The sequence below is a fragment of the Haliotis rufescens genome, unplaced genomic scaffold (assembly GCF_023055435.1).
Source record: "Haliotis rufescens isolate VD_foot unplaced genomic scaffold, xgHalRufe1.0.p SCAF_4, whole genome shotgun sequence".
In the NCBI taxonomy this organism is placed as follows: domain Eukaryota; kingdom Metazoa; phylum Mollusca; class Gastropoda; order Lepetellida; family Haliotidae; genus Haliotis; species Haliotis rufescens.
The window spans coordinates 32,770,554-32,793,414 of NW_025964112.1; the positions used below are offsets into that span (position 1 = coordinate 32,770,554).

The 22,861-nt window shown below is 43.1% G+C and overlaps 1 protein-coding gene across 3 annotated transcripts in view; it reads left to right on the top strand.

Moving 5' to 3' along the window:
- Positions 1-22,861, top strand: part of LOC124152174 (inversin-like) — a 53,501-nt gene that overhangs the window by 14,493 nt on the left and 16,147 nt on the right. For all 3 annotated transcript variants that reach the window (XM_046525008.2, XM_046525009.2, XM_046525007.2), the window contains exons 10-17: positions 3,720-3,885; positions 8,787-8,994; positions 9,281-9,361; positions 12,022-12,118; positions 12,727-12,833; positions 13,025-13,142; positions 15,875-15,966; positions 20,978-21,130. In XM_046525008.2, the coding sequence (XP_046380964.2) occupies positions 3,720-3,885; positions 8,787-8,994; positions 9,281-9,361; positions 12,022-12,118; positions 12,727-12,833; positions 13,025-13,142; positions 15,875-15,966; positions 20,978-21,130 (1,022 nt within the window). The remainder of the gene's footprint in view (positions 1-3,719; positions 3,886-8,786; positions 8,995-9,280; positions 9,362-12,021; positions 12,119-12,726; positions 12,834-13,024; positions 13,143-15,874; positions 15,967-20,977; positions 21,131-22,861) is intronic.

Sequence of the window (22,861 nt, forward strand, 5' to 3'; positions counted from 1 at the left end):
AGTTGTCGCCGGCGTTCACAGTTTTGGTCCCTGGTTGTAGCCCAACAGGTCATCTATCTCCGACGCCACTGATTCTCCGATACCCTGAGCGGGGCCCGTCGACCTCTCTGGTGTTTATCACCCCAGACGAGACGTCTCTCTTGCGTTCCGCATTCGCTCTTAGGTCAGTTTTAGTTTTGGGTTACCCGACTCATTCTATTGCTGTCACCTATCCGGGTTTTACTTTTTGCATCAACTCTCGTTTCCTGACGACAGGAATGGTAGTTGATGTGGACACCGGCGCCGACGCCAACGCCAACGCCGCTGCTTCTCTGGTACCTGAGCGGTGCCCGTCGACCTCACCGGTGTTCCTTGCCTCCAGCCTAGAGGGCTCTCCTGCGTTTCGCATTCGCTCTTGGGATTGGTCGTAGATTTTGCCGCCGACGCCGCTGATTCTTCGATTCCCCGAGCGGGGCCCGTCGAACTCTCTGGTGTTTATCACCTCAGATTAGAGGGCTCTACTGCGTTTCGCTTTCGCTCTTCGGTAAGTTATATATTTTGGCTACACGCCTCATTGTATTTCGGTTACCTATTCGGGCGTTTCGTTTTTGCATCGACTCTTGTTTCCTGAAGACAGGAATGGTCGTAGATGTTCCGGTCATCACTTGTATGCGGTGCGGATTCATCGGACCTTGACGAGGGTTTAATATGGTTCACATCTGCAGGTATGCCCACCGGCCATGCCGTCTGATAAAGATGCAATACGGAGTAATGCAGGATAAGTTAAAAAAATTAGTAAAATCTAAATATTTTTTACATTTGTATACTTATCCTGCATTACGAAGTCTAAGTGCCCTCCCTTTCGCTACGCTACCTCCCCACGAAGTTTCAGATGTTATGTTTAAAGCAGTTATTTTTTTTGTGTGACGTCATGACTTCCGGGTCACGTGCCGACTGTGAGAGGGCGCTGCCTCCTGGACTGGTTGGGACAACTTTCTTCAGCAGCTGGATCTCACACAGTTCGTCTCTCTGTCAAAGACAGCAGTAAATGCAATATGGAGTAATGCAGGATAAGTATACAAATGTAAAAAATATTTAGATTTTACTAATATTTATGATGCGTCTAATCCATGCCCCGAAAAGTGCTCACAGAATTCCAATCCCATTTTAAACATGGCCACCATAGCAATCATCTTGCAAAATTTCAATTTTTTCCACTTACTCTTCACAGATTATTATCCCCCGCCACGAAGTGGAAGGGGGATATAGGAATGGGTGCCGTCCGTCCGTCTTTCCGTCCGTCCGTCTGTCACATTTCATTTCCGGAGCAGATCTTGAAAACCGTACCATAATTCTTCACCAAACTTGGCACATAGATAGGTCTAGTGATGAACTGGTGCCATTTGATAGTTTGGGATTTTTTTTTAAAATTTTTTTTGAGTTTCCATGGCAACGACTTTGATTTAGACTGAAAATGGCGGTAGTCCTCATTTCCGGAGCAGATCTTGAAAACCGTACCATATTTCTTCACCAAACTTGGCACATAGATAGATCTAGTGGTGACCTGGTGCCTTTTTATAGTTTGGGATTTAAAAAAAAAATAATTTCGAGTTTCCATGGCAACGACTTTGATTTAGACTGAAAATGGCCGTAGTCCTCGTTTCTGGAGCAGATCTTGAAAACCGTACGAGATTTCTTCACCAAACTTGGCACATAGATAGATCCAGTGGTAAACTGGTGCCTTTTGATAGTTTGGGATTTAAAAAAGTTTTAAAAAATTGAGTTTCCATGGCAACAACTTTGATTTAGACTGAAAATGGCGGTAGTCCTCGTTTCCGGAGCAGATCTTGAAAACTGTACCATATTTCTTCACCAAACTTGGCACATAGATAGATCTAGTGGTGAACTGGTGCCTTTTGATAGTTTAGGATTTTTCAAAAATATTTTTCAAGATTCCATGGCAACGACTTTGAATTAGACTGAAAATGGCGGTAGTCCTCGTTTCCGGAGCAGATCTTGAAAACCGTACTATATTTCTTCACCAAACTTGGCACATAATGCCATCTCACAGTATTGAATTCATTTCCTTTCTTGTTGGTAAGTTCTGCATTGCTTGAGTGTATGTTCCTCCAAAAGTGTCATGGACACAGTTGTTGCATTCACTGACTAACTTCATGCAGAAACACAACTCATTACAAATACAACAGTGTAACTGATCTTAAACCTACTCAACTGTATAAACACTATATATTCTTGTCAACCATACTCTGTACTTCACTTGCTTGATAACGGTGTCAGTACCTTCACCGAAACCATCGCTCCTAATTGTAATAAAGAAGTTGTTCGTCGATATGTCTCATCCTTACTAATTACAAATTCAGTTACATATTCTATCATAAACTGCAGATGGACAAACAACACCAGTAATAACTTTTTTTAGTGCTGCAATTAGGCCATTTACAATGCACACAACCCGACATATCATATTGGCGGGGGATGTGAGTATTTCGTGCTTGTTTTGAAATGTGTTAAGAAGCAAGTACAGTGATCCCTCGCTATTGGGCTCTTCGATAAAGCGCTACCTCGGTTACTACGCGCGGTATCGCATGGCTCCCAAAATTTATGTACACTTTTAATACTGAGAGTTTTACACAGCCGTGATTGTATTGTTGTTCGTTGTTCATTTGCACATAACGCTTCTCATTGCATAACATAATAATAATCATAATCAACCGTTTATCGCAGAATGGAGTTCTAATAATCTGTTTGAAAACATCCGCGGCAAGTCCCGGAAATACGATTGTTCTACTAGTTAACTTTTCACACTATACATCCTTTGATCTTAGAAGCGCATGCATGCAATAAAAGAGAACCACAAGCGAAGTTTATTTTCTTAATTAGTGGGCAATCCAATTTGAGGCGACACTGTCAACTCACATGTAGTTGCTGTCACAACACGGCGGTCATTCCTTTTGATTCGGATCAAGTAACCATGACCAATCAATGCCACTGATCACTCTGTACTTGTGTAATGAATTGTGATTGGCTCTTCAATCATAGCGTCTGTTACTACCATTAACGATCGATATTTTCATGTAAGTAGACTACATTCACATTGAATGTGACAGTTAAGGCTTGTAAATAATTACAAACGGCGAAAACATAATGGATATATATTTTTACACTATGAACGGTAAACAACTTGTATCATTGCAATGTGCGAGACAAGGCGAAGATCGCTCATCGTCTATAACGCCCACCAATTATTTGGACCCCATTGGTAGCGTTGTAGCGAGGGACCACGGTATAGAGAATTTGAAATAACATATACTACGTAATTCCTGCAAATCCTTTACCTCTATTACGTCATAGCCATAAATCTTGTATTTTGGCTGCAGACACACTAACTTAATCTTCAGATTTTCAACATGGCTATGATGTAATAGAGGTAAAGGATTTGCAGGAATTGTTTTGCTGTGTTTTGGGATATTTTCACAATTTCAATCTTTAATCTTCATGTATACTGCTTTGGGCGAGGTAGAGGAATACTGTTACAGTGTATTTCTTTTGCCTGTCCTTCATAACCTTTCTATACCATTTGATTTACTGTAATATTCAAGGGAATTTTCAGCTGAGCTACAGAGCCTTGTGGCTTGTAATAGTGTCAGATACAGAAAAATACAATGCATAAATGCCATTTGGGAACAATAACATTTATGATATGGTTTTCACTCACTTAGGATACTGTGGAAGTCTTCCTGTCTCACAAGCTGGTGACCGATGAGAGTGATGTAGACGGGCGGACAGCGTTCATGTGGGCAGCCGGCAAAGGGGCGGACGATGTTATCCGTGTATTTATAAAACATTGTGTTGATATTAGACAAATGGACAAGCATGAAGAAACAGGTACGTTCTGCTGCAGACATCATTCTGTGGGGCATACATTCATGGATTTATAAGTAACTCTCTACTTCCAGTTATCACAGAAATCATCAACAGTAGTTTCTCAACAGGAGCATTTCCAGATGACCTAAGAAAACACTACTGTCAAAACACAAATTAAAAACCTTGAAACTTGATTCCACCATCTTAAAGAACTACTGACCTGTGTCAAACTTGCCATATCTTTCCAAACTGAGTGAGTGAGCTGCAACAAGGAGCCTCTTGGATCATATGTCTGCGAATAACATCCTCCATAAGTTTCAGGCTGCTTATGGGCCACATCACCCAACTGAAACTTTGCTGCTTGGAGTACCAAGGCTAAAAAAATAATAGTCTTGGTTCTTGATCACTGTGTATCTTGTGTTATGGTGGCAATAGGAGTTTGTATTTATATTTTTATATAGGGAGGTCTTTCCCAGGTTGATGGTACACAACTGTTTATTTGATTACATACTAGTTTGAACAAGCAAACTAACAAAAACACCGCCCGCCTGCACTATATTTTCAAAAGTCATTGTCTGAGAACCAATTCTTTTAATTTTTGAAGCCTTAGCGATCTAAGATGGATAGTCGATTCTGGAGACTCTGCAAACTTGATACTGTTGGGCTCTAGCGCAGCCTTCTGTAGACAATGAACTGCTGCTTCGCACACTTAAACATCACATCGGCGTGGAAGGTGAAGCCTTGTCATAGTTCCAGACCTATTTAAAAGATAGAAGTCAACTAATAATCATTGCAACAGGCTGCTAACTGGCCTGAATAAAACACAACTCTACAAGTTACAAAAAGTTCGGAAAAGAGCCTCACAAATTATTTCTCTTAAAACAAAGTCAAACCATATCTCCTCTGTTTTAAAATCCTTACACTTGCTTCGATTAAACAGCGAATTGAATTCAAGCTGCTCTGCATAACCTTCAAGTGCCTTCACAATCAAGCTTCCAGATATCTCACTGAACTCGTCACAGCATACATCCCTGCAAGATCGCTCTGTTCTCAAAACCAGCACAAGTCCCAAAGTTTGAACTGTCTTCCTATGGAAACAGATCACTCTCTCATGCTGCACCAATTCTTTGGAATGCCTTACCTCTTCAAATCCAACTCTGCAAGACTCTGACAACCTTCACCAACACATTATCACCAACGAGTTGGGAATGACAAAAGTTTCTGCAAGATGGGTGCCAAAGATCTTGACAGCGGATCAGAAACGTGTCAGATTCCTGACGTCCAGTGACAATTTATGCCGCTTTGAAGCAGATCCTGATGATTTTTTGGCCCGATTTGCAACCATTGATGAGACCTGGATTCATCACTTTCAACCAGAAACCAAAATTCAGTCTAAACAATGGAAGCATCTGGAATCACCAGCCCCCCAAAAAGCCAAGTCGGTTCCTTCTCCTGGAAAGGTGATGGCTTCAGTCTTTTGGGATTTCAAGGGTATTCTGCTGATTGACTATCTTGAAAAAGGCCAGACTATCAATGGAAGATATTATGCTGACCTACTGAGACAGTTGCGTGAAGCTATAAAAGCTAAGCGACGGAGAATGCTCACTAAAGGAGTCCTGTTCCACCAAGACAATGCTCCTGTTCACAAATTGGTGGTTGCCATGTCAGCGATCCATGATTGTGGCTTCGAACTCATTGACCACCCCCCTTATTCACTCGATTTGGCCCCGTCAGACTTCCACCTGTTTCCCAAAATGAAAAATGAACTAGCCGGTCGCCATTTTCCTAGTAATGATGACGTCTTTTCCGCTGTAAGTGACTTTTTTAGGGTGGCTGAAGAAAATTTCTTCTTGACCGGTATCCAGGCCTTGCAACATCGCCGGCAAAAGTGTGTTAACCTGGAAGTGGACTATGTGGGGAAAAAAATGAAAACAATCGACTTGGTGCGGGTCTTTTACAGTTAGGCTTAGAACTTTTCAGCAAGCCCTTGTATCTCTCCCTCGAAGTGCTATCATTTGTCTCTTCTTCATGTGACTGTACAGTCCTGGCCATGAGCTGATCTGATGACCCGAGGGGACATGATGGCAGGTATTTCTTGTTAAAGATGCATTGTTAAATGCTGTGGACATTAAAACAAGTCTTTTGAAGTGGATTCTTTGGCAGATTTTGAAGCCAGTGCAATTCCTTCAGCACAGGAGTTATGTGTTTAAAAATCCTAGTACATGCAATAACTATGGCTGATAAATATTGGACTTCTGGAGCTTGCTCAAGAGATATTCTGGAAGCATGTAGAGCAAAGATTTGCAGTAATATGCTCTAGAGGTCTCATATGCTTGGATTAGAGTTGTTAATATGATTTCTTTTTAGGCTGATATATCTTATTTAAGAAATAAATGATGAGTGGGAGTTGTTTATCGTACAGTAAGACATTACAGAGAGATGTAACCATGAGGGGCGCATAAAAATAAAATAATGTCATCCAATATACATCATCAAGTTGCGGGCGCATGTTTGAATCTCCAGAAATGACATCATGATAGAACAATGTTTTATCAGGAAATAAGTCACACTTCCTTCTTCATTGTTCTTTGCAATTTGTCGTGTAGCTATCTTATATATATATAGATGTTTTTGATGTGTTTCTCCAGGCACATAGTTGAGTCAAATATGACTCCAAATTGCATGCAGAATCACTTGGGTGGATAATACAATCATCTATTTCCAGATGTAAGGATGGAACATTGTGCCTTGTCGTTTGTGAACTCAAAATAAGACATAACGTCTAATCATGGTTTAACTTTGGGAAATGTGCCATTATCAGTGGTTTGTGTTCTGCAGATAAGGGTTGTCACATTGTGGGTAACATATGTCATAGAGACAGTAGTGTGTGTTCTACAGATGCACAATCTCTAAGGTGAGCCAGTAGTGTGTGTTCTACAGATGCACATTCTGTAAGGAGGGCCAGTAGTGTGTGTTCTACAGATGCACATTCTGTAATGTGGGTCAGTAGTGTGTGTTCTACAGATGCACATTCTTTAAGGAGGGCCAGTAGTGTGTGTTCTTCAGATGCACATTCTGTAAGGTGGGCCAGTAGTGTGTGTTCTACAGATGCACATTCTGTAAGGTGAGCCAGTAGTGTGTGTTCTACAGATGCACATTCTGTAATGTGGGTCAGTAGTGTGTGTTCTACAGATGCACATTCTTTAAGGAGGGCCAGTAGTGTGTGTTCTTCAGATGAACATTCTGTAAGGAGTGTCAGTAGTGTGTGTTCTACAGATGCACATTCTGTAAGGAGGGTCAGTAGTGTGTGTTCTACAGATGCACATTCTGTAAGGAGGGTCAGTAGTGTGTGTTCTACAGATGCACATTCTGTAAGGAGGGTCAGTAGTGTGTGTTCTACAGATGCACATTCTATAAGGAGGGTCAGTAGTGTGTGTTTTACAGATTCACATTCTGTAAGGTGGGTCAGTAGTGTGTGTTCTACAGATGCACAATCTGTCAGGTGGGTTAGTAGTGTGTGTTCTACAAATGCACATTCTGTAAGTTGGGCAGTAGTGTGTGTTCTACAGATGCACATTCTGTAAGGAAGGCCAGTAGTGTGTGTTCTACAGATTCACATTCTGTAAGGAGGGTCAGTAGTGTGTGTTCTACAGATGCACATCCTCTAAGGATGGTCAGTAGTGTGTATTCTATAGATGCACATTCTGTAAGTTTGGCCAGTAGTGTGTGTTCTACAGATGCACATTATGTAAGGAGGGTCAGTAGTGTGTGTTCTACAGATGCACATTCTGTAAGCTGGGTTAGTAGTGTGTGTTCTACAGATGCACATTCTGTAAGGATGGTCAGTAGTGTGTGTTCTACAGATGCACATTCTGTAAGGAGTGTCAGTAGTGTGTGTTCTACAGATGCACATTCTGTAAGGAGGGCCAGTAGTGTGTGTTCTACAGATGCACATTCTGTAATGTGGGTCAGTAGTGTGTGTTCTACAGATGCACATTCTTTAAGGAGGGTCAGTAGTGTGTGTTCTACAGATGCACATTCTCTAAGGAGGGCCAGTAGTGTGTGTTCTACAGATGCACATTCTGTAAGTTGGGTTAGTAGTGTGTGTTCTACAGATGCACATTCTGTAAGGAGGGTCAGTAGTGTGTGTTCTACAGATGCACATTCTGTAAGGTGGGCCAGTAGTGTGTGTTCTACAGATGCACATTCTGTAAGTTGGGTTAGTAGTGTGTGTTCTACAGATGCACATTCTGTAAGGAGGGTCAGTAGTGTGTGTTCTACAGATGCACATTCTGTAAGGTGAGCCAGTAGTGTGTGTTCTACAGATGCACATTCTGTAAGGAGGGTCAGTAGTGTGTGTTCTACAGATGCACATTCTGTAAGTTGGGTTAGTAGTGTGTGTTCTACAGATGCACATTCTGTAAGGAGGGCCAGTAGTGTGTGTTCTACAGATGCACATTCTGTAAGGAGTGTCAGTAGTGTGTGTTCTACAGATGCACATTCTGTAAGGTGGGCCAGTAGTGTGTGTTCTACAGATGCACATTCTGTAAGTTGGGTTAGTAGTGTGTGTTCTACAGATGCACATTCTGTAAGGAGGGTCAGTAGTGTGTGTTCTACAGATGCACATTCTGTAAGGTGAGCCAGTAGTGTGTGTTCTACAGATGCACATTCTGTAAGGAGGGTCAGTAGTGTGTGTTCTACAGATGCACATTCTGTAAGTTGGGTTAGTAGTGTGTGTCCTACAGAGAGGGGTTGACACATTGTGGGCAACATACAGACTGCACATTCTGTAAGGTGAATGGCTGTCTGGCCTTTGCTAGGGTAGGTCTGGCTATCATTATAGGTATCGGAAAGTGAGCGTCCTTCAAGCCTTGGCATCTGTATACATGGTGAATACACAGCCACTGTTTGTTTTCCTCCAGCCCTCCATGCTGCAGCTTATTCCGGCCACACCAGCACAGTGCGCATCCTGCTGGAGTACAGGGCTGACATCGATGCAGTGGACCTGATGAAACACACGCCTCTTTTCAGGGCCTGTGAGTCAGGTCAGACGGACGTGGTGCAGACTCTCATTGATGCTGGGGCCAAGGTGGACGTCGTAGATCAGGATGGCAGGTCTCCTCTACACTGGTGGGTGTACTTCAGGGTGTCATGGTCATTATTCATATATATACATAGTTGAATAATGTACGGATTTAGACAGATTCTAAATTTAAAAAACATTATCCCAGAGAGATCAAGGCTAATGAAATGAAATATTTCAGACATTGTATCCCCAAAGTTCTGTCCTTGTGCTTGATAGCTGTTAACAGCATTTGGAATGACTTTTCAAGTTTAGATCACAGGCATGTATGTATCGGTGTAGAGTGCTCCACAGTATCAACATGTATATAATGTAGCTGTCCCTCTGCTGTAGGGCGGCACTCGGGGGTCATGCCTACATCTGCCAGACTCTCATCAAGTTTGGAGTGGACCCCAACATCAGGGACACAACCGGGTGAGTACTCGACATGACAGTTGACACCAGTGAGTAGTGGGACATGACAGTGGACACCAGTGAGTAGTGGGACGTGACAGTGGACACCAGTGAGTAGTGGGACGTGACAGTTGATACCAGTGAGTAGTGGGACGTGACAGTGGACACCAGTGAGTATTTGGACGTGACAGTTGACACCAGTGAGTAGTGGGACGTGACAGATGACACCAGTGAGTAGTGGGACGTGACAGTTGACACCAGTGAGTAGTGGGACGTGACAGTTGACACCAGTGAGTAATGGGACATGACAGTTGACACCAGTGAGTAGTGGGACGTGACAGATGACACCAGTGAGTAGTGGGACGTGACAGTTGACACCATAGAGTAGTGGGATATGACAGTTGACACCAGTGAGTAGTGGGACGTGACAGTGGACACCAATGAGTAGTGGGACATGACAGTGGACACCAATGAGAAGTGGGACATGACAGTTGACACCAGTGAGTAGTGGGACATGACAGTTGACACCAGTGAGTAGTGGGACGTGACAGTTGACACCAGTGAGTAGTGGGACGTGACAGTTGACACCAGTGAGTAGTGGGACGTGACAGTTGACACCAGTGAGTAATGGGACATGACAGTTGACACCAGTGAGTAGTGGGACGTGACAGATGACACCAGTGAGTAGTGGGACGTGACAGTTGACACCAGTGAGTAGCTGGATATGACAGTTGACACCAGTGAGTAGTGGGACGTGACAGTTGACACCAGTGAGTAGTGGGACATGACAGTGGACACCAGTGAGTAGTGGGACGTGACAGTTGACACCAGTGAGTAGTGGGATATGACAGTTGACACCAGTGAATAGTGGGACGTGACAGTTAACACCAGTGAGTAGTGGGACGTGACAGTGGACACCAATGAGTAGTGGGACATGACAGTGGACACCAATGAGTAGTGGGACATGACAGTTGACACCAGTGAGTAGTGGGACATGACAGTTGACACCAGTGAGTAGTGGGACGTGACAGTTGACACCAGTGAGTAGTGGGACGTGACAGTTGACACCAGTGAGTAATGGGACATGACAGTTGACACCAGTGAGTAGTGGGACGTGACAGATGACACCAGTGAGTAGTGGGACGTGACAGTTGACACCAGTGAGTAGTGGGACATGACAGTGGACACCAGTGAGTAGTGGGACGTGACAGTTGACACCAGTGAGTAGTGGGATATGACAGTGGACACCAGTGAATAGTGGGACGTTACAGTTAACACCAGTGAGTAGTGGGACGTGACAGTTGACACCAGTGAGTAGTGGGACGTGACAGTGGACACCAATGAGTAGTGGGACATGACAGTGGACACCAATGAGTAGTGGGACATGACAGTTGACACCAGTGAGTAGTGGGACATGACAGTTGACACCAGTGAGTAGTGGGACGTGACAGATGACACCAGTGAGTAGTGGGACGTGACAGTTGACACCAGTGAGTAGTTGGACGTGACAGTGGACACCAATGAGTAGTGGGACATGACAGTGGACACCAATGAGCTGTGGGACATGACAGTTGACACCAGTGAGTAGTGGGACGTGACAGATGACACCAGTGAGTAGTGGGATATGACAGTTGACACCAGTGAGTAGTGGGACGTGACAGTTGACACCAGTGAGTAGTGGGACATGACAGTGGACACCAGTGAGTAGTGGGACGTGACAGTTGACACCAGTGAGTAGTGGGATATGACAGTGGACACCAGTGAATAGTGGGACGTTACAGTTAACACCAGTGAGTAGTGGGACGTGACAGTTGACACCAGTGAGTAGTGGGACGTGACAGTGGACACCAATGAGTAGTGGGACATGACAGTGGACACCAATGAGTAGTGGGACATGACAGTTGACACCAGTGAGTAGTGGGACATGACAGTTGACACCAGTGAGTAGTGGGACGTGACAGATGACACCAGTGAGTAGTGGGACGTGACAGTTGACACCAGTGAGTAGTTGGACGTGACAGTGGACACCAATGAGTAGTGGGACATGACAGTGGACACCAATGAGCTGTGGGACATGACAGTTGACACCAGTGAGTAGTGGGACGTGACAGTTGACACCAGTGACTAGAGGGACATGACAGATGACACCAGTGAGTAGTGGGACGTGACAGTTGACACCAGTGAGTAGTGGGATATGACAGTTGACACCAGTGAATAGTGGGACATGACAGTTGACACCAGTGAGTAGTGGGACATGACAGTTGACACCAGTGAGTGAGTAGTTGGACGGGACAGTTCACCAGTGGAATTATGGAGGTATATTTTGGCTGGACTAACATAAGTCTATGCATAATCCAATCAAAATTGTGAAACAAAATTGACATACATGGGTAATCTGCCGTGCTTTAGTGCTTTAGTTACTTTGCGAGGTAAGACCCGTTTTATTACAATTTAGATCTTGATTATCAATCAGATTTTCTTGACTGGGCACTGCCACTTTTATGCAAGTAATACGAGAGTTGGAATCTGATTGGTCAATAGGAGGGACATGTAAGGAACATAACTTATAATAGCCAATGGTGGCATTATGATCCGCAAAATTGCAGCCTAGTTTTGGCAAGGATGGAAACTGGACTGTCATAGTCAGTCATTGAGCTTTGTCAACTGTGTGTGAGTTGCAGGCGTACCCCCATCCAGTGTGCAGCTTATGGAGGTTTTGTAAACTGTATGTCTGTGTTGATGGAGCACAAGGCTGATCCCAGCACACAGGATAATGAGGTTAGTGCTACATGTGTCACAGTAAGGGTTGGACACCGGGTGTCAAGCTACAGGCTGAAAAATGATTAAGCTTGTGGTCAGTGACTCTAATGGAGCAGAGGTGGATGCACTGTCGTGTCTGGCATGAGTTCAGGAACTATACACCAAGCCAATCAGTGCAGTATATGACCCATAACACCCTTTCTGCTTTTAGTATTATTGCTTCATTCATACTTGATAAGATAAGACACCTAGAGATATGTCGGTGTCTTATGTTCTTTTGGGGATTCTGGGATAGCACTGGTTCCGAGTAACCTATGCTTGTCAGAAAAATGTGGTTGGCAGACAATGTGGCTTGGCTGATGGCATCACGTCATACCCTGATAGCAAGGATCGTTGCTCATGCCTTAGTCACTGGCCGCCTGATCCAGACTGGATTATCTAAAGCCTGTTATGATGTAGCTGGAAGATGGCTGACTACATCATCAAACACATTGACCTCCTCACTCTGTTATGTAAACTGCCATGTGTGTTGGTCTATTGGCTGGTCCACCAGGGGCTCCAGTTTGTTGTCAGTCAGTAGTCCAGGCTGTCTGCTGATATGTAATGTTGTCTTGTGTCGGCGCCAGGGGATGACGTCACTGCACTGGGCCTGCAGTATGGGCCACCTGGACACAGTCAAGCTGCTGGTGGAGCACATGGCCTATGTCAACCACATGGAGTTCACTGAAGACAGGTAGGTCCGGGATCCTGGCTTGCCTCAACAATAACATACAACAGAAAATGTTTCTAGGAAATGCTATCAACATGTTTGTCAAGCTTCATCTATAAATGGAGATTTCATTCTATCTCAGTTCATGTATATATATATGTAAATGGCAAGGGATTGATATCGGCTAGTTTGTCCAATGACTTATGAACTGGCAGGTACACACCTCTAGACTACGCATTGATGGGTGAGCACCATGACGTTGCCCAGTACATGATAGAACAGGGGGCCCTCTCCATCACTGGCATACAGGACATTGCAGCACAGAAAATACAGGTGAGTGTCCTGCAACTGATGCTGCTGATGCTAAGTGACATAGAAACTCTGGCATCATAGTCTGCTGTGTGTCTAGTGCTGGTCACATGCATGTGTTGCTGGTGACACCACCAGATATTCAATCTAAATGCATCAAACGTAGATTCATCTGTTTCCTGAGATGTGTACTCTAACCATGGCTTTAACCATAATATTACATTAAGTAATATGTTACCACTGTTATACCGAGGCTGTTGTCTACCATAACTGCTCTTATAGCGAAATCTACCAGAGAGATCTGAATTACCTGATGCAGCAGGTGCGTGGCCATCTAGCTGACATGTGACATCCTTGATGCTTGTCTTCACTAGCTGTCTTGTCTTCGCGACCCTGTGCGAGGGTCTGGGCGCTACAGGCTGTACGTGCAGTCTGTTTCCACCCCTGTGTTGGCCGGCTCTTCCGGTCGGGGTCCCCTTGTGGGTACCACCGCCACAGCTGCGGCGGATCCACCCTCACACCCGTCAACTTCATCCAAACGCAGGGCAGTTCAGTCTGCACGCATGGATGTTGTCACCGAGCGACTGAGGAATAAAGGTTTTTCTCGTCGGGCGTCTCGGGCATACGTTAGTATGCATGGTGATTCTACCCAGAAGGTGTATAATGCACGCTGGGCTATTTTCACGAAGTGGTGTTGTAAACATCACATTCATTTGCCAGATAAGATATCTGTGCAGGACGTTGCTTGTTTCATGTCTCGCTTATGAGAGACCCGGAAACTCTCCGGGGGTTCCATTGCCACTATGTCTCTATGTTGGGACGTTGCTATGGGTACCAGTCTCTCAAAAGAGCCGGTGATTTGGGGTATTATCAAGGGTTTCAAACAGCAAGATCTTAAGAAAGGCCGCCTTCGGACACCGGCCTGGGATCTTTCCTTAGTGTTGAAATCACTTACGGAAGCTCCGTATGAACCCTTGAGTAGTGCTTCGTTTCGGCCTGTGACTTGGAAAACAGTATTCCTCCTCTCCTTTGCCACGGCGGCACGTGTGTCTGAGATTCATGCACTCGATGTCACTAAAGTACGATTCGATAGGGGCGACGAAAGAGCGGTCCGCCTGGGCCTGCTCATGGGCTTCGTCGCTAAGAATCAGAAATTTGGCCAAACGGAGAGAGAATTCAGTGTAAGATCACTCAAGGAAATCTTACATCCTGCTGATACTGAGGACAGATCACTGTGTCCGGTTAGGGCCCTTAATTATTATCTTAAGGCCTCGAATGAACGCGGACAAGGGCATGACCGTCTGTTCATATCGTGTAACCCTAATCGGACTGCTGACGTCACTCGCAACTCGATTGCGTTATGGCTTCGTTCTGTCATCAATCTGGCACGAAGATCAAACCCGCACGTGATCCGTTCTGACTCAGTTTTTACCAATCATTACCTCAGAAAGGTTTCTGATGAAGACGTGGAGGGTGTGCACCGTCTTGGGCCGCTGATCGCGGCGCAAGCGGTCATCTAAGGGGTGTGCCCAGCACAAACCCGAACTCCTCAGGCGTCAGACCTTGCACTGTGGTCAATCTGGGTCGACTCCAATGTTCCCACTGCCATGGGTACAGGAGTGGGGGTCCCGCAAACCAGCGCACTCACACCACAGGTGAGGGCGGCTTTTTGTGTGTTTTATCCTTATTTGTATTTTGACAATTATGTATTTAATTGTCTGTCATGTATTCCAACCTCGTAATGCACGCTTACAAATACTGGAATTAGGTCACGCGCCTAATGCATACTTGAAGTAGGCTTGCTCTGGGATATACGGTCCGAATGAAATTAATTTCCCTCTTTCTGACTGTTTAACCTGATCTAAGATTTAGCTCACACGGATACTGTGTTCTCATCCGCTTCGGCGATGAAATACCTATCCAGTGAGGCCATTTGGAGTCACCAATCGTTTGGCAAAGACGATTGAGCCTTACAGTATGCGCTTGACAGTGCTTTGGTATTCCTATAGGGTAACGCCAAGCTAGGAGCATGCGCATCGAGTGCTTCAGCCTTGGTGTTTACTTCCGCTGGTCGGAAGGAACATGAGCAGTCAGGTTCGGGTTGTAGGTGCTCCCCACCGCCTACTGTGGTAGTCAGCCTCGGTATAACAGTGGTAACGTATTACTTCATGTAATTTGTAGAATTTTCCTATTCGGAATATTCTATAAGTAATACGTTACCACTTGGGCTGATGCCTGCCCGACCGTCCTCCAAGCACTTGCTCTCGCTAGAGACAAGAGTGAAGGGTGTCACATGGCAGCTAGGTGGCTACGCACGTGCTGCATGAGGTAATTGAGATCTCTCTGGTAGGTTTCGCTATAAGAGCAGTTGTGGGAGACAACAGCCTCGGTATAACAGTGGTAACATATTACTTATAGAATATTCCGAATAGGAAAATTTTACAAATTTCCATAAGAGGCACAGATACTTTGTAAAGTTCTGTAAACGTCAAAAGTTTTCATGAACTTCAGTAGCCACCCCTGGTCTAAAATTTTAGTATTACCTGTTGGTTGGGTTTGTGAAAGAAATGCTTATTTATATATTATAGATATATTTCTTTCGAGATGATGTTGTATCAACAAACTCATAGTCTGACGTAGATGTGATGCTATTGGTGGGCCAGTCATTATGCAGGATACTAGTAATGTATGATTTGCATTTGATCAACATGGAGGTGGCTGGATGGCTGGCTGATCTGTGATGTTCTGTGTTGTAGTCGGCATTTCGAGGCTACCGTGTGAGGAAGACATTTATAGAGAGGAAGAGGCTGCTGATGAAACACGAAAAGTTAAAGAGGGAGGCTGCCAGGTAGGAGTTTACAGTGTAGAGTACAATGTACAGTGTTTGGCAAGGACTAAAGGACTATTCTTTGACAGCTGCTAGTTGGGAGTTTACATAAAGTAGAGTACAATAATTTGACAGCTGCCGGTTGGGAGTTTACATGAAATAGAGTACAATATACATTTGACAGCTACCGGTTGGGAGTTTACATGAAATAGAGTACAATATACATTTGACAGCTGCCGGTTGGGAGTTTACATGAAATAGAGTACAATATACATTTGACAGCTGCCAGTTGGGAGTTTACATGAAATAGAGTACAATATACATTTGACAGCTGCCGGTTGGGAGTTTACATGAAATAGAGTACAATATACATTTGACAGCTGCCGGTTGGGAGTTTACATGAAATAGAGTACAATATACATTTGACAGCTGCCGGTTGGGAGTTTACATGAAATAGAGTACAATATACATTTGACAGCTGCCGGTTGGGAGTTTACATGAAATAGAGTACAATATACATTTGACAGCTGCCGGTTGGGAGTTTACATGAAATAGAGTACAATATACATTTGACAGCTGCCGGTTGGGAGTTTACATGAAATAGAGTACAATATACATTTGACAGCTGCCGGTTGGGACTTTACATGAAATAGAGTACAATATACATTTGACAGCTGCCGGTTGGGAGTTTACATGAAATAGAGTACAATATACATTTGACAGCTGCCGGTTGGGAGTTTACATGAAATAGAGTACAATATACATTTGACAGCTGCCGGTTGGGAGTTTACATGAAATAAAGTACAATATACATTTGACAGCTGCCGGTTGGGAGTTTACATGAAATAAAGTACAATATACATTTGACAGCTGCCGGTTGGGAGTTTACATGAAATAGAGTACAATATACATTTGACAGCTGCCGGTTGGGAGTTTACATGAAATAGAGTACAATATACATTTGACAGCTGCCGGTTGGGAGTTTACATGAAATAGAGTACAATATACATTTGACAGCTGCCGGTTGGGAGTTTACATGAAATAGAGTACAATATACATTTGACAGCTGCCGGTTGGGAGTTTACATGAAATAATTTTTTAATTTGAAGTTTACACGATATACGGCTTTTCCATTGGACTAGAGGTCGGTCACATGACCGCGAAATTGATGTTCATAAATGTATGAACAACACAATTTGTCGTTCATACGTTTTTCACGAGACCGTGTTCTTGAAATGACGTAAACACTGACGAACTACTTCCACATTCCTGGGGAAACCCCTGGGAATTCCCTAGCACGAAAACATACATTAGCGTTCTTTCTGATCATTAAGAACCTTTATTCCTGGTCTCAGCGTTTCAGTATACATTGAGAAACGTCAGAGAGCGTGACTGCATGATTGTTCATGAATATCCTCGCTGCGGCCTATCCTAATGAACAAACGATGAAATGCACATGTATCTAAACTATCGTAGTATTGATCCGTGCCTTGGCTGACATTGACCGTCTCCAGCAATCTATGAATTTACCTTAGTGTATGTTTGACGTATCTTTATTCACCTTTCAATGATCGGCCAGTTGATCAATGATGACTAACTCATGTAACCGCCACAGGTTCATTTAATTTACCAACTTTGGAAATCTCTCCCGTCACGTTTATCGTGTCGGACATTTCGACGTCTTGTACTTGATGTAAATGTATTACGACGCGCTGTCATTGTGACTGACTTACAGAGGTAGTTCTTTACAGACCTTTCTCATCTAATGAGGATATGGTTTGAACACATGTGCTGCGTAAGATGTTTCTGAAGAGCAAGTTGTGCATCCATATGCCCATGTCACCTCTCTTTTTGAGGAACTATTTTACTCCGTGATATAGCTGGTTGTTGTATGGCTGTCAGTGTAAACATGAAGTCACACGTACTAAATAAAATTGTGTTTAGATCTTGGCCTACACCCTTTGAGGTAAGAAATTTTGATAAAAAAATTATAAGAATAGACTTTCACTTTGTGTAAGTTCATTGGAGTATGAACCTTCATAGAGTGAGGGCCAAACATTGTATGAACGTCGTTGCAAGCTCCGATGTTCATACAGTTTGGCCCTCACTCTATAAAGGTTCATACTCCAATGAACTCACACAAAGTGAAAGTCAATTCTTAAATAAAGTACAATATACATTTGACAGCTGCCGGTTGGGAGTTTACATGAAATAGAGTACAATATACATTTGACAGCTGCCGGTTGGGAGTTTACATGAAATAGAGTACAATATACATTTGACAGCTGCCGGTTGGGAGTTTACATGAAATAGAGTACAATATACATTTGACAGCTGCCGGTTGGGAGTTTACATGAAATAGAGTACAATATACATTTGACAGCTGCCGGTTGGGAGTTTACATGAAATAGAGTACAATATACATTTGACAGCTGCCGGTTGGGAGTTTACATGAAATAGAGTACAATATACATTTGACAGCTGCCGGTTGGGAGTTTACATGAAATAGAGTACAATATACATTTGACAGCTGCCGGTTGGGAGTTTACATGAAATAGAGTACAATATACATTTGACAGCTGCCGGTTGAGAGTTTACATAAAGTAGAGTACAATATACATTTGACAGCTGCCGGTTGGGAGTTTACATGAAGTAGAGTACAATATACATTTGACAGCTGCCGGTTGGGAGTTTACATGAAATAGAGTACAATATACATTGACAGCTGCCGGTTGGGAGTTTACATGAAATAGAGTACAATATACATTTGACAGCTGCCGGTTGGGAGTTTACATGAAATAGAGTACAATATACATTGACAGCTGCCGGTTGGAAGTTTACATAAAATAGAGTACAATATACATTTGACAGCTGCCGGTTGGAAGTTTACATAAAGTAGAGTACAATATACATTTGACAGCTGCAGGTTGGGAGTTTACATGAAATAAAGTACAATATACATTTGACAGCTGCCGGTTGGGAGTTTACATGAAGTAGAGTACAATATACATTTGACAGCTGCCGGTTGGGAGTTTACATGAAATAGAGTACAATATACATTTGACAGCTGCCGGTTGGGAGTTTACATGAAATAGAGTACAATATACATTGACAGCTGCCGGTTAGAAGTTTACATAAAGTAGAGTACAATATACATTTGACAGCTGCCCGTTGGGAGTTTACATGAAATAGAGTACAATATACATTTGACAGCTGCCGGTTGGGAGTTTACATGAAATAGAGTACAATATACATTTGACAGCTGCCGGTTGGGAGTTTACATGAAGTAGAGTACAATATACATTTGACAGCTGCCGGTTGGGAGTTTACATGAAATAGAGTACAATATACATTTGACAGCTGCCGGTTGGGAGTTTACATGAAATAGAGTACAATATACATTGACAGCTGCCGGTTGGGAGTTTACATGAAATAGAGTACAATATACATTTGACAGCTGCCGGTTGGGAGTTTACATGAAATAGAGTACAATATACATTGACAGCTGCCGGTTGGAAGTTTACATAAAGTAGAGTACAATATACATTTGACAGCTGCAGGTTGGGAGTTTACATGAAATAAAGTACAATATACATTTGACAGCTGCCGGTTGGGAGTTTACATAAAGTAGAGTACAATATACATTTGACAGCTGCCGGTTGGGAGTTTACATGAAATAGAGTACAATATACATTTGACAGCTGCCGGTTGGGAGTTTACATGAAATAGAGTACAATATACATTGACAGCTGCCGGTTGGAAGTTTACATAAAGTAGAGTACAATATACATTTGACAGCTGCCCGTTGGGAGTTTACATGAAATAGAGTACAATATACATTTGACAGCTGCCGGTTGGGAGTTTACATGAAATAGAGTACAATATACATTTGACAGCTGCCGGTTGGGAGTTTACATGAAGTAGAGTACAATATACATTTGACAGCTGCCGGTTGGGAGTTTACATGAAATAGAGTACAATATACATTTGACAGCTGCCGGTTGGGAGTTTACATGAAATAGAGTACAATATACATTGACAGCTGCCGGTTGGGAGTTTACATGAAATAGAGTACAATATACATTTGACAGCTGCCGGTTGGGAGTTTACATGAAATAGAGTACAATATACATTGACAGCTGCCGGTTGGAAGTTTACATAAAGTAGAGTACAATATACATTTGACAGCTGCCGGTTGGAAGTTTACATAAAGTAGAGTACAATATACATTTGACAGCTGCCGGTTGGGAGTTTACATGAAATAAAGTACAATATACATCTGACAGCTGCCGGTTGGGAGTTTACATGAAGTAGAGTACAATATACATTTGACAGCTGCCGGTTGGGAGTTTACATGAAATAGAGTACAATATACATTTGACAGCTGCCGGTTGGGAGTTTAGATGAAATAGAGTACAATATACATTGACAGCTGCCGGTTGGAAGTTTACATAAAGTAGAGTACAATATACATTTGACAGCTGCCGGTTGGGAGTTTACATGAAATAGAGTACAATATACATTTGACAGCTGCCGGTTGGGAGTTTACATGAAGTAGAGTACAATATACATTTGACAGCTGCCGGTTGGGAGTTTACATGAAATAGAGTACAATATACATTTGACAGCTGCCGGTTGGGAGTTTACATGAAGTAGAGTACAATATACATTTGACAGCTGCCGGTTGGGAGTTTACATGAAATAGAGTACAATATACATTTGACAGCTGCCGGTTGGGAGTTTACATGAAATAAAGTACAATATACGTTTGACAGCTGCAACCTCAGTGTATATAAGTTCTTTGGATGTGCTTTTTGAAAAATGTCTGCTTTGACACTTAAGATTAAGTTATAGGTATGTTAACAGTTTGTCACAGATATTTTGCATCAAAAGGTTCTGTTCTTGTGTAGTTAGGTCTCTGGCTTTGGGTGGAAGAGCAACGTATAAGTTTACTTCTAGACCTTCAAATCCAACATTCCTAGATTGAACACTGTGTTGACGTGGAGTAAGTTGACTTGTTCTGTGGGTGCAGGAAGCGTGCAGTGGAGGAATATCGCAAGAAGGAGGATGTGCAGCACAAGCGGGACGTGGAAGACAAGTATGTCACCTCTGATCTGGTTACCATGGAGACAGCAGGAACAGTGGACGCGGCACCTGAAGTGGAGGTCAAAAGTGGGACCAAAAAGTAGGTGAAGATGTATTAGGGCTGGGACGGGTTACTCGGGTACCCGGGTTGGGTGGGTTCTGCGTAGGATCCCCCGGGAACCAACAGAACTCCCTCTTTAAATTATTCCTGTTCAAATATAGTTTCTTTATATAGATTCTAGATATAATTTCTACCGACCATTGTATTAATATTCATTAAAATTATATGACTGCGTTCACTGATTGAAGCCCTCCATTTAACACTTTAGAAGACCACATATCTATGAAAACTGTGAGAAGAATGGGTAGATAGCATCGAAAAGGATAACCAGCCCAGATTACAAAGATGTTCCCATCATTTATGGTGGGAAAGAGAATTACAAGACTAGAGAGGAGCCTACCAAGCACTGCAGCAGGGTCAGATGGTTATTCTGACGGCAAAACTCAGTACTTAGGCTTAAAAAAGAAAAGAATTGGTTCTCAGGCAATGACTTTTGAAAATATAGTGCAGGCAGGTGGTGGTTTTTTTTTGCTTGTTCAAACTTGTATGTAAGCAAATTAATACCAACAACCTGGGAAAGGGCCTCCCTACATAAACAAGACTGCCTCTGTGATCTAGTGGTAGTGCATCCGCCCAGAGGGTGGAAGGTCTGGGGTTCAATCTCCGGCCACATCATACCAAAAGACGTTAAAAGATACTTGTTGTTACCCTGTCTAATGCTCGGCATTAAGGGGCTAAAACAAAGACTGGTCAGCTTGGAGTCAGTATACTGTGTCTGAGTGGGATATTCATGTTAAACTGTGTCATGGTAACTCAGTGAGCTAGCACTATAAATCGGCATCAGTACAGACTACTACAAGCAGCTACATACACAAACAGACGTGCATGCACATCGCTATATAAGTGCAATGATCTTGGACACGACGTTAAACCCCATTTCACCTCGCCTCACCTCACTGCCCCTCAACCTACATAAACAAGCATACAAACTCCTATTGCTACCATGAGAATAACACGATCTGTGCATTAAAGCAGTGCATGTGTAAAGGGAAGTAACTGCGTGCTATATAGGATCGCATTGGTTTTTTTAGTATTGGGTTGTTGTTTTTATTCCCCAGGGCAGGGGATATAGAAATGGGTTCCGTCCATCCGTCTGTCCTGTGCATGTGTGTGTGCGTCCCGAAATCATTTCCGGAGCATAACTCGGAAACAGTTAAATATTTCTCTACGAAACTTTGCATGTCTATCAGACTCATGCTGAACTGGTACCTTTTGCTACTAAGGAATTTTAGAAATTTTTATTTTTTACGTTTCCATGGCAACAATTTGGACTAAAGGTTCTATAAGGGTGGTGTTCATTTCCGGAGTGTAACTCAAAAACTGTTAAATACTTTCTTACAAAACTTTGCATGTCTACCAGGCACATACTGAACTGGTGCCTTTTGCTATTTAGGAATTTTATAAATTTTTATTTTTTACATTTCCATGGCAACAACACTTACGGAGTATAACAAATAATTAAATTAAGTAATACGTTACCACTGTTATACCGAGGCTGTTGTCTCCCACAACTGCTCTTATAGCGAAATCTTCCACAGAGATCTCAATTACCTCATGCAGCACGTGCCTAGCCACCTATGCTGTCATGTTACACCCTTGACTCTTGTCTCTTCGCTTGCCCTAGCAAGACATTTTGTGACTGCTCTCCTGCGTTCCTACTACGGTCCTGTTTTCGCCTCCTGCCAAACCTTTGGTGATATTTATTACTGT